This window comes from Oreochromis aureus, linkage group 17 (genome assembly GCF_013358895.1).
Source record: "Oreochromis aureus strain Israel breed Guangdong linkage group 17, ZZ_aureus, whole genome shotgun sequence".
In the NCBI taxonomy this organism is placed as follows: Eukaryota; Metazoa; Chordata; class Actinopteri; order Cichliformes; family Cichlidae; genus Oreochromis; species Oreochromis aureus.
This window is the reverse complement of record NC_052958.1, coordinates 10,349,367-10,364,808: the sequence shown is the minus strand read 5'-3', so window position 1 is coordinate 10,364,808 and position 15,442 is coordinate 10,349,367. Positions and strand designations below refer to the sequence as shown.

At 38.7% G+C, this 15,442-nt stretch overlaps 1 protein-coding gene across 1 annotated transcript in view; it reads left to right on the top strand.

Annotated features, from left to right (window-relative positions):
• Positions 1–451: 451 nt before the first annotated feature.
• adipor2 (adiponectin receptor 2) overlaps positions 452–15,442 on the top strand; it is a 29,426-nt gene continuing 14,435 nt past the window's right edge. The window contains exons 1-2 of the mRNA XM_031726544.2: positions 452–599; positions 14,451–14,801. Of these exons, the coding sequence (XP_031582404.1) occupies positions 14,715–14,801 (87 nt within the window). The 5' untranslated portion in view covers positions 452–599; positions 14,451–14,714. The remainder of the gene's footprint in view (positions 600–14,450; positions 14,802–15,442) is intronic.

Genomic DNA, 15,442 nt, shown 5'->3' with positions numbered 1-15,442 from the left:
TAAACAAAATGATGCCTCGAAAATACTTGATAGCTTAATCAATATTTTAGTTAATGATTAGTTGCAGACCAAATACACAAATACTGGATTGTTTAGCTAATGTGGTTTGGCAGGTGATTGCTCAATTTCCACATGGCAGCTGCTTGCAAAATAAGTTTTGGCAAAGTTAAACTGCTGGTTTAGGGCATTGAAGGACACTGTAGTGTACAGATACCTAGATCACTTTATATAAAACTAACTATAACATATATTCGTCTCAAGTGCGGAATATGGTTATAATTTTTGATCATTTACGGTTATAAACTCGGTCTATGAATAAAAACTACAAAAACGCTTCTTCGTTTATGGAATGTACCTTTCTGTTCCTGATAGTCTCTGATTGGTCAGTTCTCATAAAGTGCGATGTGATTGGCTCATGCGAGCTCATGCGAGCTGCGTCACTCAGTGAATGCCTGCCTCCCCGTCGTTTCTGGGTCCAGTCTGGTCCAGAGACTGTGAGGAGCCGCTTATAGTGGAGAGGAGCAGAGTACCTACCACAACTCTCTGTCAGCTGTAGTATCTACAGCCAGACCACGGACAGACCAGGTCATCCGGAGCAGGTGAATACTATAATTCTCATTTGTCTCTGTTAATTCTTATTGTTGTTGTTCTGTCTTGTTTAGAGCTGTTTTATTTCATCTCGGACTTTCCTGGCGTAACGTTAGCGCCACCCTGAATGTAACCTGCCAGCTAGCAGCTTTGCTATTCAGCTCATTCTGGGCTGTCAAAACAACAGCATAGTCTGCTAGCCAGCTAGAAAGCACAGCTTTGCTTTCTTTTTCCAAGTAATTTTTATTCTTGTGAGAGCATATTTGGCATATTTGGAGGCAGATAGGTGGATCTGGGAGGCTGTCAAAACAAAAAGAAGCTTTCTTAAAGAGTTATCTGGCTTCTTTCGGAGGTGTCAGCTCTTGTTAGCGGACTAGCCAGCTCGCTAGCTCGGTGTAAACAAACCATCATCGCCTGTCGCTGAGCAGCAATCTGCTTCTTATTACAGCTCGTGTGAAACGTAAGAAATATTTTTTTTCGTCAACGTAATGTTATATAAATAAAAACGCATCTTGGTGTATGTCTTGTAGTAGAAGTAAACGAATTGTCGCTGTCAACAAAAACGTAGTGCAGCTGGAGTTTTGGGTTTCTTTGTCTTGCTTGCTCCCCAGTGTTGTGTTGACTCCGGGTACTGTGAGTTTACTCTGAGTGGCTCTTCAGTGTATTTGAAGCTTGTCATCTAAAAGAAAAGAAGCGGGAAGCTGCTGTTTAGGCTGATTCATTTAATCACTTGACAGTCTTTTGTTGAGTCAGTTTTGTTCATCTTAAATGCATACTGTGCTCTCCACCTTCTTTCTTTGTTAGTCTTTGATGACTTTGTTAAATCTGAAAAACTGCCTGGAAATGCCGTCATATTTTTTTCTGATTCTTTAGCTCAAAACATTCACGTTATTTCATAAACAAATTGTGTTCCTATTTTTAAAAAAGGGGTAAGCTGAGCTCCTGTTATCAATCCTAAAAGAGGTGACTGACTCTACATGGTCAGTCACCTACATGGTCACACTGACTATGTAAGTCAGTGTGACCTTTAACCTTTTTTTTTTCCAGAAAGCTACAGTCACTTCTTTCATGTGTGAGGAATAGTTGATTCATCTTATCTGCTAACATTCATTAAAAAATACTTCATGGAAATATGATTGTTGCATTATGACACCCATCACCAGGAGACAATACTGAAGGTTGGTTCAAAATGGTCAAAATGGTTCTGTACATTTACAACTGTAAGTAAATTATGATATTTGGTAATAAAAGTCGTGAATGCCTACAAGTTATTGTAGTAACAACCAAGCCTGTGTTAATTATTGGGTTAATATTAGTTAAGAGCATTTGCACCAATCAGAGAGGAGGAGAATGCTGATTTTGGAGCACATGGGCCCATGATGCCTTATGTATGCCTCTTTGGAACTAAAAAAGCCCATCATCAGCTTGTGAGATTGTTTTTCAAGCATGATCTCACTTAAAACTTTAACACAGTACCCCGTGTTAAAGTTTGTTGCCCACTCAATCCATCTGCCCGGGTGCTGACCCTGATTAGCAAACTGTAAGTCAGGAGATCTCAATCTCAATAAAACCTGTGGGAGATTTTGGACATCTTGTACAACACACTCTATAGAAGAATATCTTCTGGACATCCCTTTAGAAGTTGTCTGGAAACTTGTAGAAACAGCACAAAGACACTTTTTATTTTCGCTGAACACCCTATGAAGGCACTTAGTTGTGTTCTTCCGCTAATTCCTCACCCTTCTGTATGTACTCTTTGGATTGTTATGCTACCTAATATTTCCTTTTAGCTGAATATTATATGAATGCCCATCCCATTTCAGTATTTTAACAGTTCGGTTTGCCACAAAACATGAAGTCATCTCATACATTTTTTATTGGCTGGGGTAGCTTATAACATATTTGTCCTGAATCCAAACTTTATATGCACAGAAACACTTCCAGCTCTGCCCTAAATTGAGATTAGCTTATGGATATTTCATGGAACATCTTTTTTTTTATTTGATATTTTATGCATTTCTTTATGTTTGAATTTCTTTTATTCTTGGCTTTCCAGTAGGGCCCCACCCTTACTTTGCTCTGTCATTATTTCCAAGTTCAAGTTTAGCTTTTGTTGACCTTAACAGCACCAGAAAGAAACTTAAAACTGTTGCCTGTAAACAGAATTACATACAGCCACACTACCTACTTCAATTCTCAAGTCTCAAGTACCTGTATGTGTCTTCTTTTTGAAAATCCAGACAAGGATGCAAAGCAGATGCATGCATTGGGTTTTACATAAAGTCCATGCCCTGTAGAAAAGTCAAGTTGTGCATAGAGCAGGGTTCTCACAGGACCATGCCATAAGTTTATCACATTAATGTATCTGAGATATGTTTTTTATATCATTATGAGTCATCTTTGCAGGAAATTTGTAGTAATTTCCTGTTGGAGGATATTGATTTGCTGTTATAGAAAAACTGAATCTGTTGCTTAGGTTATGTGTGTACCACCCCAGCTAGACATGGTTATTGAGCAATACGTCATATTTCTACAGGAAGTTCAACTCTCTGGAGAACTTAATGTATAATGAAGTCAGCCTTTGACAGCGTGCCAGGCAGGAGAGCAGCTAAACATAGCTTCTAAGAATAGTAGAGATCTGTCATTGCTAAGTTGATTGATCATAACACAGAGTAGCTGCTCTCTCTTTCTCTTATGTTTCCCTTCTCTTTAGTCCTTTTTTTTTTCTTTTTCATGCACAACAGGGGTGTGTGTGTTTGTCTCTGTTTGTGTTGTTGTGTGCCAAACAAAACAAAAAAACACAGGCCTTTGTTTAAAATGGTTTGTTCAAATGTTGTTGCCTAAATAGGCCTGGAGAGACACACAATACTCCCAGCTTGTACTCTAAACAGTGTAAACTATGTTAAAATGTGTCTGCATGTGTGTGAGTTTGTACTTTGAATACTAGTAGATGAGTCACTAGATTTGCAGTAAAACTAATTTCAGTCGTAAAGTTCAATTGTGTATAACCAAAACAATTAATTGATTAGTAGATCTACAGAAAGTAAATTAGGAAAGAATCAGTTGAATAATCAGCAGTGCTAAAAGTGTGCTCCTTCTACTCTCTCATATCTTTATTTGTGATATTTTCTATGAGTCACAAATCCCCCCCAAAAACAAGTCTTTTTGACATTTCATTGGATAAAATGGCGAGTGTTCTGAAAGAAACCAGCAGTGGTAATTTTGAATGATGGAGAACTATTATTTTTAAAGCTTTTAGTTATCTTCATACACATGCCTTGTATAAAGAACACGTTGCAGAATCTAAAAAAGATTTTTAATTACAAAAAAACATAACCTGAGCTAATCAGTCAACTTTATTGCTTGACTTCCCATTAAAATATCTTACTGTAATCCTTAGAAAACAAAAAGTAAACTTGTGTTTTATCCAGTCTGCGCCACATGACACAGAATGAGGAGTGTGTGTTTAGCGGCTTTAGGTTCCCTCTTTCATTTTCGGGTCTCCTTTCTGTTCATTTGACCTACTTTTAGATTGCCACCTAGTGTTTGAAAACCACTTCATTTGGTTGTGCTGTTTCTCCAGCAGAGCCAGCATTACAGTGACCTTGATGTGGTCCGTTCAGTGCTCAAATGGTTGATGGGTTATGGGCTTTTTTTCTTTGGTTCTGGTTAGAGACTAAAAGCTTTATCTTCTGATATTTTTCCTCCACTAGTAATTTGCTCAGGATGTGGTCTCGGTATTGTTTACTTTGGGCCTTGAGATGTTTATGTAATTTCAAGGACAGTTTGTTAAGTGATTTTCTGTATCGTGTTCAGTATTTTAGCCTTCATCATTTGTCGGCGACTCAGAAAGTAACAGGCAGAACCATGTTGCTGTTTCATATTATTTTCTCCATCTGGAGCAGGGGCTCCAAACCCTTTCAGTGTATTGAATTACTTCCACACAAATCACAGGTGATGAGCTCTTCAGCTATAGAGAAGATTTCCCCTTTAGACTGCATCATTTGAAGGTTATTAAGAGTATTACAATGAAACCAGCATGGCGTCTGGTGCCTGGACCCAGTTGTAGCCCACCAGTTTATAGCACAACTTGTCTGTGTTTACTGGTCTGACCACAGGGTTCTCCTTTGGTAATCAGGTCAATGCATTATTGGTTAGTGAAAATGTTTTGGCGCGTGCTGTCCTCAGTAAATGTCATTTTATAATACCTTTAATATATATATCTTTTTAGGGAGGGAGGTGACTATTTGAGCAAAAACTGTGGCACGGTATATTCACCTACAACCATGTCTGTCAAGCCTGGGGGGTAACTGTACTGTGTGTGTGCTGCAAAGCTGAGAACAAAAGTGTGTGTGTGTGTGTGTGTGTAGATTACATCACACTGGTTGCCTTTGTTTAGCTTTCCATCATAAGACTCCTGCATCAGAAAGTCACTGTTTCATCAGGACTTGTCAGGTCACCAGTGGAGACATGCTCAGCAGCTGTTTTAGAACACAAGTTACTGGGATTGTGTTTGATGTAGAAAAACATGCTAAACTGGCTGTCAAGTAGTCTGACGTGTGCTAATTTACTCCAGAAGCTGACCCCACCCGTGTGAAGCTGCAAGTAGGTAAAAGCAAACACTTATTCACTCTATCCAATCTCTTAACATTAGGTGTGTGGAGAAAGAGTGTCGGAGGGTGTGTATAGGTTGGTTAAATTTATATTGGTTAAGCATGTCTCAGAGGAGCCATATAGTCCCCGAGAACAGTAAAGGCAGCCATGTGGTCTCTAAACATCAGGCTTAAATCACTACGAGACTGCTACACATACAAAGAGTGGCTTGTTCGATGCGTGTAAGAACATGCACATGTTATAAAGCGCAATTAGGTAAATGCACAGCGTAAAACTGCGTAGGACCTTACCTAAGTTTAACTTTCTCAAACATAGCTGATAAATGCACAAGAATAATTGCTTTGTAGGAACAGAACCAATGGTGCTCAGAAAGCAAAAAATAGATGTAAGGTATTGACGTCAATACCATTTTTCTCAGTGTCTGCATAAACAAGGTCAGGGGCTTAAGATATTGACAGTTTAATGAGACAAGAGTCTTCACCAACAATGGAAAATTCCTGCACTAGAGCAGGGCGATATGACCAAAAATATTTATCACGATATACATTTGAAAATTTGCGATAACGATATAACTGACGATATAATTGACACTAGACAAAATACTTTACAACTCCACAACTTTATTAGTGCAAAAAACCCCATCAATGTATTTTCACTTATACAAGCAGCTGTTTTTATGTGCATTAAAGTTATATAAAAATGTAACAGTGCAAATTCCTTGCTGACAGTTTAACCAAAAGGCATTTCCAGTGGAAATTGGCCGACATATCCTCAGCATAACCATGTATAATATCCACAAAACTTGAAAAGAGGTTATACACACACAATACGGTAATATTATGTTGAAGCACAGTACGTATCACTCCGCGAGGCGCCTGCCTACGATAGCCGTAATGCTCCAACAATCCATCAAGCGGTGCGGGTTCGTAGCTTAGCAAAGTCGTTCTAAAACATTTGACAGATTTTCCAGCGCCATGTACCACATAAAATCATTTCGAGGTCAGTAAACACAACCAGAATTCATAAATAAGGCACACGGGATTATAAGGGGCACTGTCGATTTTCAGAAAAATCAAAGGATTGATTTTAAGTGTGTCGTATTTTCCAAACAACACGGTAATAACGACGGCCCGCTGGCATGCGCTACCAAAAATAGTGCTTTGTTGTGTATCTGACGGACGAAAACTAAACCAGTTCCACACCACTGAAGTTGCAGCATTTTTACAAAACAATTCTGGTTCATCCGTTTCATTCAACGATCCACTTTCGCTCTTCTCATTCTGCGTCGCCGCCATGTGCGTATGTAAACAAAGGCACTGCGCATGCGCGTTTTACCCATATTCTATCGCGATATTTCATTTTCCTATCATGGCCCAAAATTACACCGGTATTACCGTGATCGGTATGATATAGCCCAGCCCTATCCTGCACTAATTAAAATACTCCCACATAAACCTAACTGCAATCACTGTTATTTCACAATCGCCCTGACTTTCCAAGGCAAAGATCTTTTTTTGTTTTTGTTTGTTTTGATTGGTACTGATATATGCATAGTGAAAGGAGACAGCCAAAACATGACAGCAGGTCTGTAGTAAGGTTCATCATGTTGTTGAAAGGTCACTGAGCAAAGTGTGTTGTTGCACAGTTTGTATCTTATGCAACAAGTTTGTGGCTTTTAAATTTATGTCAATTTCAAAAGAGCTTACATTCCGTATCAGAGGCCAGTGTCTGTTTTAATCTCCATTTAAATCAGTTATTTTAAAAAAAGCTGACATAGAAGATCTAAATGGCAGTATTAAATAACAGTCCTTATGTAAACATACTGTGACCTACTTTTTGTTCATTGGCTCTTTTTACATTTTTACATTAAGAAAGTCTGCTAATGTGCTTTGATATAGACTTAGCAAGTTTAGATGCTCAATAAGTCTACTTATTTGTTTCACTTAACCTTTATTTTGTGTTAAAACTTGTACATTATGTGTATATTTACAAGAGGGGAGAAAATTCAGATCTGTGTAAACCTGTTTTGCTTGACATAAGACAGACAAACTTGTGCAACCTGTTTGACACACTGAAACTTGCTGACTGACTTGAAAAAATGTGGCAGGAGGTCATGAAAAAATTGAGTGTCATGCCCAGGCTGGATATTAAGCAACATTGGGTAGATTCTTTTACTTCGATGATCCCTGCTTTAGGCCTGTGTCATGCTAAATGTGTGTTATTGCTTTGGTTAAAAAAAAAATGTGTTATGTTGATTAAGTAGCAGTCTAGAAGGTGACTAAAAAGCGACTCAAGCAGCTTGACTTTTGTTCCTTTAACATGTACTTCCTTCTGACAACATTCACAACTTAACAATCACTACTTGTAGAGATAAAGCAGGGACGCAGTTATTAAAGTTTTCCGGTTGCAATACAACACCATTAAAGTAGGTTTGAGTGTCTCCTTTTACAGAATACCAATCTAAGAATCAGACTATCAACTTAGAAGGAAAAAGAATAGTAAATGGGAAAAACAGTGCAAAAATATGTTCAACATAGGCTTGAGTTAAAGATTGCCAAGTTTAAAAAAAAAAAAATAAAATAAAAAAAAATTACCACAATCATTTGCTCTAGTTTTTGCAAGCCTCTGTGGCATATTGCTGTCCCTCCCAGTCAAGCTGGTTCCTCCTTTTCCTCTCAGTTTCACTGTGAGTCACACGCAAGAGACCGTTGAAGTAAATTAATACGAATTGATTTGATGAAAACACCTTATGTTACAGTAAGTGCAATGAAAGATTCACAACAGCTGCTGTACCACAGTGACAAAGTGAAGGAGGCTGATGGAGGATGCGTCATGATTAGAGCTCTTCAGTCGTGTCAATTGGTAGAAAAACCTTTAGACTACTTTTTCTGCTTTTATCCTATGTTACCCACTGATACCCAACCCAGGCACTGGTTGGATATTGGTTTATCATGATTTTTATATTTTAGTTGGTTACATTTTGTTACAGCGTGTTAAGTGGATATGTATTATCTCCCAAAAAATTTGCAAGGTAAAGCACTACTAAATGCCAGTAACATGGCATAGGACTACCGCAGACACACAAATGTTGAATCTGTAAATTATTTTAATAACAGAACCAATAATAATATATAAACTCATAATCTGTCAATACAAGAGAAAATTTTTGCACCAAAGGGGGAGCAGGAAAAAAGACATCTTTTCCTGGTCTCTCTCTGGATTTTGAAACAGTTACCTGTCTCTGTGTTTGAACACAGTTTTGTTTTTGTTTTTGTTGTTTTGTTTTTTTTTTAATTTCTGCAGCAGGAAGAGCAACACTGCTTGTACTATTCTGACCTTTGTCCTACATTTGCTTTTCACTAAATGAAAGTAAAGCAAACTCTGTTTAATTTGCACTAGTCTATGACCTACAACTGTGTGTCATTACACAAACACCCACACATTGATGCAGTCCACAGGCATAGTTGCCTGTCTGCCAAGCAGATGATGCTGCAAAGCAGATTTAATGAGTCATACTTTCTGCCCTTCACTCAGATTTATTTCTTGCGTCTCTCTATTCTCTCTTTCTGCTTTATTTTGCAGAAGTGAGGTTTTCACCTGCTTCTGTCCACTGCTTTCACCTGTAATGAAGTTCCTCACATTTTTTTTCCCTCGGCTATCTGGAGCAGACATTAAGGCACCCACCACACCTATGTCCTCTATTACAGGTCATTTGTACATATTGCTTGGCAATAAAATGATAACGGTCATTATTGTGAAATGATCTTTCCTTGATGGAAATATAAGACATGGATAATATAACCTCAGTAGAACTATTTGGATTCATGTGTTTAAATGAAATTTAACAGCACAGCTCCACATAGGAGTAAAAAATAGAAATTTTAAGCATGAGCCATTTGATCTGTTTTGTATCTATTTATCATGATGAGATATTATTTTTGTAATACTGCCCAGCTTTATTTTTACATACGATAATTGTGGCAGCGGTGATTTAGAGCAAAAATGGTCACAGCCATCATGAGCGATCGTCCTGTCGACCTAAAATCGTTGTCAGTGCACGTTTTAAGAAACAGAAATTCTGCTTTTTCGCTTTTCCCCCACTATACTTCCACTTTCTGCAGCTGCCAGATGTTCACCACTCCTTCTTTTCCTTCAGGAGGAATAAAAAAAAAATCGAGAGCAAATCAATCCGCATTGATGTTTCTGCTCAGCCTTCAGTTGTTCTTATTGTCTTTCTTTCCTCTGTGGCTTTCTTTCCCCCCTTTTATCCGAGTTCCTGTTGGGTTTGCTGTTAGTGTCTTGGATTGATTTTTGGATTTTTGAAGCCTCTTCTTCACTCCTGACGGACTACTGCTTGTGGCTTCATACCCCTGACACACGTCTTATCAGTCTTTATATTTAAGAAAGCATGTTGCCAAAAATATCCAGCTATTGTTCTAAAATATTATCTATAAGATGGAGAAGAGTAAATATGTGTTTGTCCTCCATGTGCCTTTGATTTTGAGAGTTTAGTGAGGGAATGCAATGACTTGCAAAACTGCACAATGTGAAGCAGGAGATACTGATTTGGAGGGCACAGTGAACTCCGTGTGACAATCTGAACACTTTACTTCTGGATAAAAGCAAACCAACCAGCCTTCTGTCTGCTGTTTTGTAAAGTGATTTTAAATTGGTGCCTTTGGATTTAGTACATCAGACAGAACATGCAGTGGCAGGCAGTGCAGATAAGATGTGCTCGGTGATGATATACTAAAAATAAACACTCTTAAGCAGTAAGTCAGAGCAGAGGTTTTTTTTTTTTTTTTTTTTTACATCTTCGATGTCGTGGTAAAAAATATGTGCACCTCATCCTTTCACCGCAACTTGTTTTCTCTCATTTTCAAGGCTGGTAAGCAATTTTAAACTTGTTTTCATTCTTTCAAACTGAAGACTGGAGCTGAGTGACATCAGTAATGTAATCTTTAAACATGCCTGCTCATAGCATGTTATCACAGCCTGCATGAAGTGGATACATGCACTCACTGTACTGTGGATATTGACCTCTGAGTCGGATCAATAGCATCAATGTTAAAAGCTCAATAGTGTCCATCATTAAAGTAATGTGTAATAATGTGACCTCAAGGTTGTTGTGATATCAATACGTTTTTAGTGATTTTTTTTTTTTTTTTTTTACTGATATTAAGGTTTTAGTGAGGTGTTTTTTTGTTTTTGTTTTTTTTGTTTGTTTGTTTGTTTTTTCTTTACATATATGGTGCAAAATACTGTGCAACTTCCTAAAATGAAAACTAAACAGTCCCCCAGAATAATTCAATAAAGCTATAGCTCATGCACATGAAAGGAGGTGCACCCAATATTTCAAAATATGGATTGCTTTATATTTTAAAATATTGCTGACAGCATGCATTCTGGATTGCTTGCTCTGTTTTATTTTTTTTTTTCAGTTCTTTTTAGGGCATAGTTGAAAAGCACTAGAGGAGTTTATTTTCAGTAAAGGGAACCATTACTCAGGGGCTCTCCAGGAGAGATTTTCAGTGGGAGCGTCAGTTAATTCCTTTGTTGTCTGAAGTTGTTCCAGCGGGTCATCCACCCGGCTCCTTCAGGCTCCTTTTTGTCCAGCCCTCTGTCTCTCCCCGAGTACCACTCGGGGTCAGGTTGATGGCATTTTGTGAGTGGCTATAATTAGCAGAAGAACAGAGCAGATGGTAAAGTTGTCTGTGTTATTGGTTTGTTTCATAGGTGATGAGTGTGGAAAATTATTGGACATCACAGCAGGACGTTAATAGGGAACAATAAGCGTTTACATGACATTCACAAGGCTTTTATGAGCCAAGAAAATTGTGATCATAGATTTACCCGGCATGAAGCATCTTGATGGTGAGTCATTTCACATCCTGTCGACAGACATTGTGTGTCAGCTGGTCTCTCAGAAATGAAACCTCTTTGGGCTTTGGCTCAGACCCTGGGAAGCCCCATTTGGTTTGGTGTCTAAAAGTGATAATTTTTTTCCTCTCTCTTTTTATCTCATGTTCCCTGATAGTGTGCCTTTTTATCTCAGTAGGGGGTCAGAACTGTGGCGCTTGTGGCTTTCCCTTTAAGTAGTGCCAATCATTGTGTTTTGACTTTGACTTCCCAGGCAGCTGGACACGGACAAGTGAAAATAATTTCCCCAGTGTTCCTTATTATAAGTCTTAATGGTTGGTTATCTGTATTTTCTACCTATAAGTTGCAATAATATGTGAGACTCTCAACTTTGTAAAGCTTTTTAGTGAGTCTGTTCTCAAACCTGCAAATTTATTGTTTTGCTTTACAGAGTTGAAGCTTTCTGTTGTTTCTTCTTCTTCTTCCTCTTATTTTTCTTATTGGTTTTTATTTCATTTTATGATTTTTTTCAGTTCAGTTTCAGTTAGTTTCTGGAGTGGGTTTGCACATCTCAGTTTTGTTTCTATTAGCTCATCCGGCTGAAGGACCGATGAGCTCATGCCGTGGCCAGACGTCCATCGTCTGTCTGTCCACAGGTCATAAGAATCTCTACTCCTCCCAGAGTATTTGTCAGATTTCAATGGAACTTCTCTGTGATTTTAATTCACATTAGTTTGTGCAATATGGTAAATAGTAAATGGCCTGTATTTGTATAGCGCTTTTCTAGTCCCTAAGGACCCCAAAGCGCTTTACACAACCAGTCCTCTGCCCATTCACACACACTGGTGATGGCAAGCTACATTGTAGCCACAGCCACCCTGGGGCGCACTGACAGAGGCGAGGCTGCCGGACACTGGCGCCACCAGGGCCTCTGACCACCACCAGTAGGCAACGGGTGAAGTGTCTTGCCCAAGGACACAATGACCGAGACTGTCCAAGCCGGGGCTCGAACCGGCAACCTTCCGATTACAAGGCGAACTCCCAACTCTTGAGCCACGATCGCCTCAAAATATAACCAGTCAGCTTGTTTCTGACCTGATATGTGTCGTGACACATGCTTAAAATGTTTACTTTGAGTTGTTTGGGGGTTTTTTTAATAGTATTTGTGGTGTTTGTCAGGGGTAATGTACTAGTTGTTTAAGTTATTTGACTAACCAGGAGAAAGATTAAAGACTTTCTGAGCATAAATCACAATATATTTGACTTACAATCATGTAAACATCCCAGTCTCAAAAAACAAACGCACCAACTTCCTCATGTTTATTGTATTTGATCAGCATAAAGCTTCCTTCCTATTTTCTATTTTGTTACGCTGAAATGCTTTTTCACATCTATTTTTTTGTGTTAGTTACATATATAACTTTGTGGTTATTCTCATAATATTGTTGTTTTTGTCACAACCACACAGAACAAAACTTGTCTGCGACTTGAATCATCTGGAGAGCTGTTTGCGCCTGTGTAGCAATCAGACCACAAGACTATTGTCCTGGGAATCCACTATTATAGCTGCCAAAATACCCTTCAAGAATACTTTATTCCCCTTTTTTTTCTAGCTAATAGGGAACCTCCATGAAATCTAACTTTTCATCATGACGGAAAATAACGGTGCAACTAGAGTGGAAAAGAGTGTAATTTTCGCGAATGGTCGATTGGGGAGAAGCTGAAAGGAAAAGGGGAGAGATTGATTGGACAGTCTTTAGATGTAGAAGTGCTTCGATTTGGGAACTTGCCCACTGGCCAGTCATCTCAGTTCAGCTCAAATAGTCGCCATCATCTTCTCTGCATATAATAGAGCGTGCTGGTCAATGTCACGGGGTATGACGCTCAGCATTTTTCCTGCGGCTCTAAGGATTTTCTTTGTTCTTAGCTTTGGATAGTTTTTTTGCTTACTTCCTTTTACCCTTCTCCACCACACTTATGGGAGTATGTAACGTTTGCTTTACCTACATACTTGCATCACCCTATTACAAATGGTACGTTAAGTGGTTTGTGTGTATTTGTACACACATGCTTTGTGTTCCTCTTTTACCCATGAGTGTACAGAATCCCCTAATGCTTGTTTGGTAGCACAGGGAGATGGTTTAAATGAAGTGGTCCAATGCTCGAGGGCGCGCTCACATCAACTTGGCCTCTCTGGAGCAAATGTGTGTGTGCTGGAGAGGCACAGTGAATAAACATCATGGAGCAGTATGGTGATATGTGTGTGCAGCTGTATTTCTCATTATGTAGAGAGCATTAAAGCTTCAGTGAATGTTTAAAAACATGCTGCAGTATAAACATACAAATATGAGTGTGCTGTACCGCTATTGAAATCATGAGACTACTTTCTGGATTTTGTTCTTTAGCTAAATTATGAGTGTCTCTTTGCATTGTGATTGAATTGTCCAACCTTGCAGCCCACACTGTTTATCTAACTTAAACAACGTGATATATTTGCCTTCCAACGAAGAACTGTTCTGAGAAATAGTGACGTGTTTTGTGAATGATGAAGGAAAATTGATTGTAAGTTCTGAAGCTCCGTGTCTGTTTCCTATGTGTGAAACACTTGTCTCTGTCCTTGACACTTCTCGTCGCTAAGCAACTCAACATGACAGCAATTTGGCAGCGCCTAGCTGGCATTGAGTGTTTGTAGATGCTGTAGTTTAAGGCCTCGATGCCATGAGCAACTTTTTTTGAAGTGACAGAGAATGCAGTAATCAATGGTAGCTGTTTGGCTGTGGTGATATTTCTGCAGGACACTTTGTGTGTCAGGAGAACACAAACGTGTGACCTTTTCAGGCCATGCTGGCACTGGTTATATTTTTAGTCTGGGCGGCCAAGCCAAAAACAGAACACGAAGCCTCACTAATGCACTGGCTGTCACGGGTGTGTGCAGAATCACGTATTTATTTTATAATATATATTTTGTTTCTTATTGCATTCTGTTTTTCAGTTACTTGGAGACTGTTATTGTGAATTATTGTATTAGGTTAATGTTATAAACTTGTGGTTTCAGGGTTTTTCCTGCTTAAAATGGTCCTTTGGGTTTGTCACATAATCATTGGTCCACATTTAGTTTGCCAAAGAATCTGTGCTACTCTTCGTAACACAAGTTCATATATTTTGTTGTTATTTCTGGCCCTCTAATACACAAAAATGTATTTTATGTTTGAATAAATAAAACTCCACTTAGAAAAACATTGTTTTTTTTTTTAAAGATCCTGGACATTTTAACAGTTGTGAAGTAGATTTGTTTTGATCACATGTTATGACTATGTATTTAAATTTGAGAATAAACAAATGACTTTGTTTTTTCTTGTTTGTTTCTTGGTCTTCCTCAAAAAATGTAGTCTCCTTCAAGTCAAGTGGCAGTCCTGCCCGCCCTCTCAGTGGATTCCTGGTTGGTCACCCATCTCACCAACCAGATTTCATCAACATCCGCAAGTCTGTCCGCTCCCCGCTGAGTTCACCTCAGTCTTCGTTGGAGGTCAGTCCAGCACTTCAAGCTGGACGGAGGAGAGAAGAGTGGGGCCGAGGGCCCAACATTTGTGTTGCGACATAGAACTTCAAATCTCATAGCACAACACACCACAGAGTCTACGCCTACAGGTCCCATGAGTCCACGGGAGAAAGGAGACTTGCCCACCTCAGGTTCTTCAACCAGTCACCTCAGCACCGCAGAGTGCCCCTCACACAGTGGGGTAAGTATCACACGCACGCACACATTTGCTGTGGTTGGTTCAGAGCAGTGAGGCGTGATGTGGGTCAGCTGGTTACATTGTAAAAGTATCCCACCAAAACACACACACTCACGTTCATAATTAAACAGGTGTTGTTAACAGGAAAGTATAATATAGTGTAACTGATGCTGACCAGTCTGTTGACCTAATAATAAAAGAAAAACATGAGCTGGAGGGTTTTTTTTTTTTTAAGTTTAATTAAAGAAAATGAATGTGATTTTTTTTTTTTAAATATTTTATATCAGTTTATTAGCAAAGTGCAAACTCACTGGGGGCTCTTGTGTAGATAAATCCAAAGTAGATTTGAAGTACACACACCACACACATCGATTAAAAACAGTAATTGGCACTGAGGGTTAATCACTTGGCCATAGTCTGGCCTCAGTTTGTGTCCTTTGGAGTTTATTGAACGGCATATTTAATTTAACATAAAAAGGCTGTGAGGCCTTTCTTTATTAATGAGCATTATAAAGTTAGAAATGCCAATAAATGTTTAGGAACATTTTGGACCTACTTTGTTGTTAGTTCTGCAAGTGAGCTTTTGTTAGGGAATTATCCTTTAATTATTTAACATTAAACCATTAAAAAATAAAACAAATAAA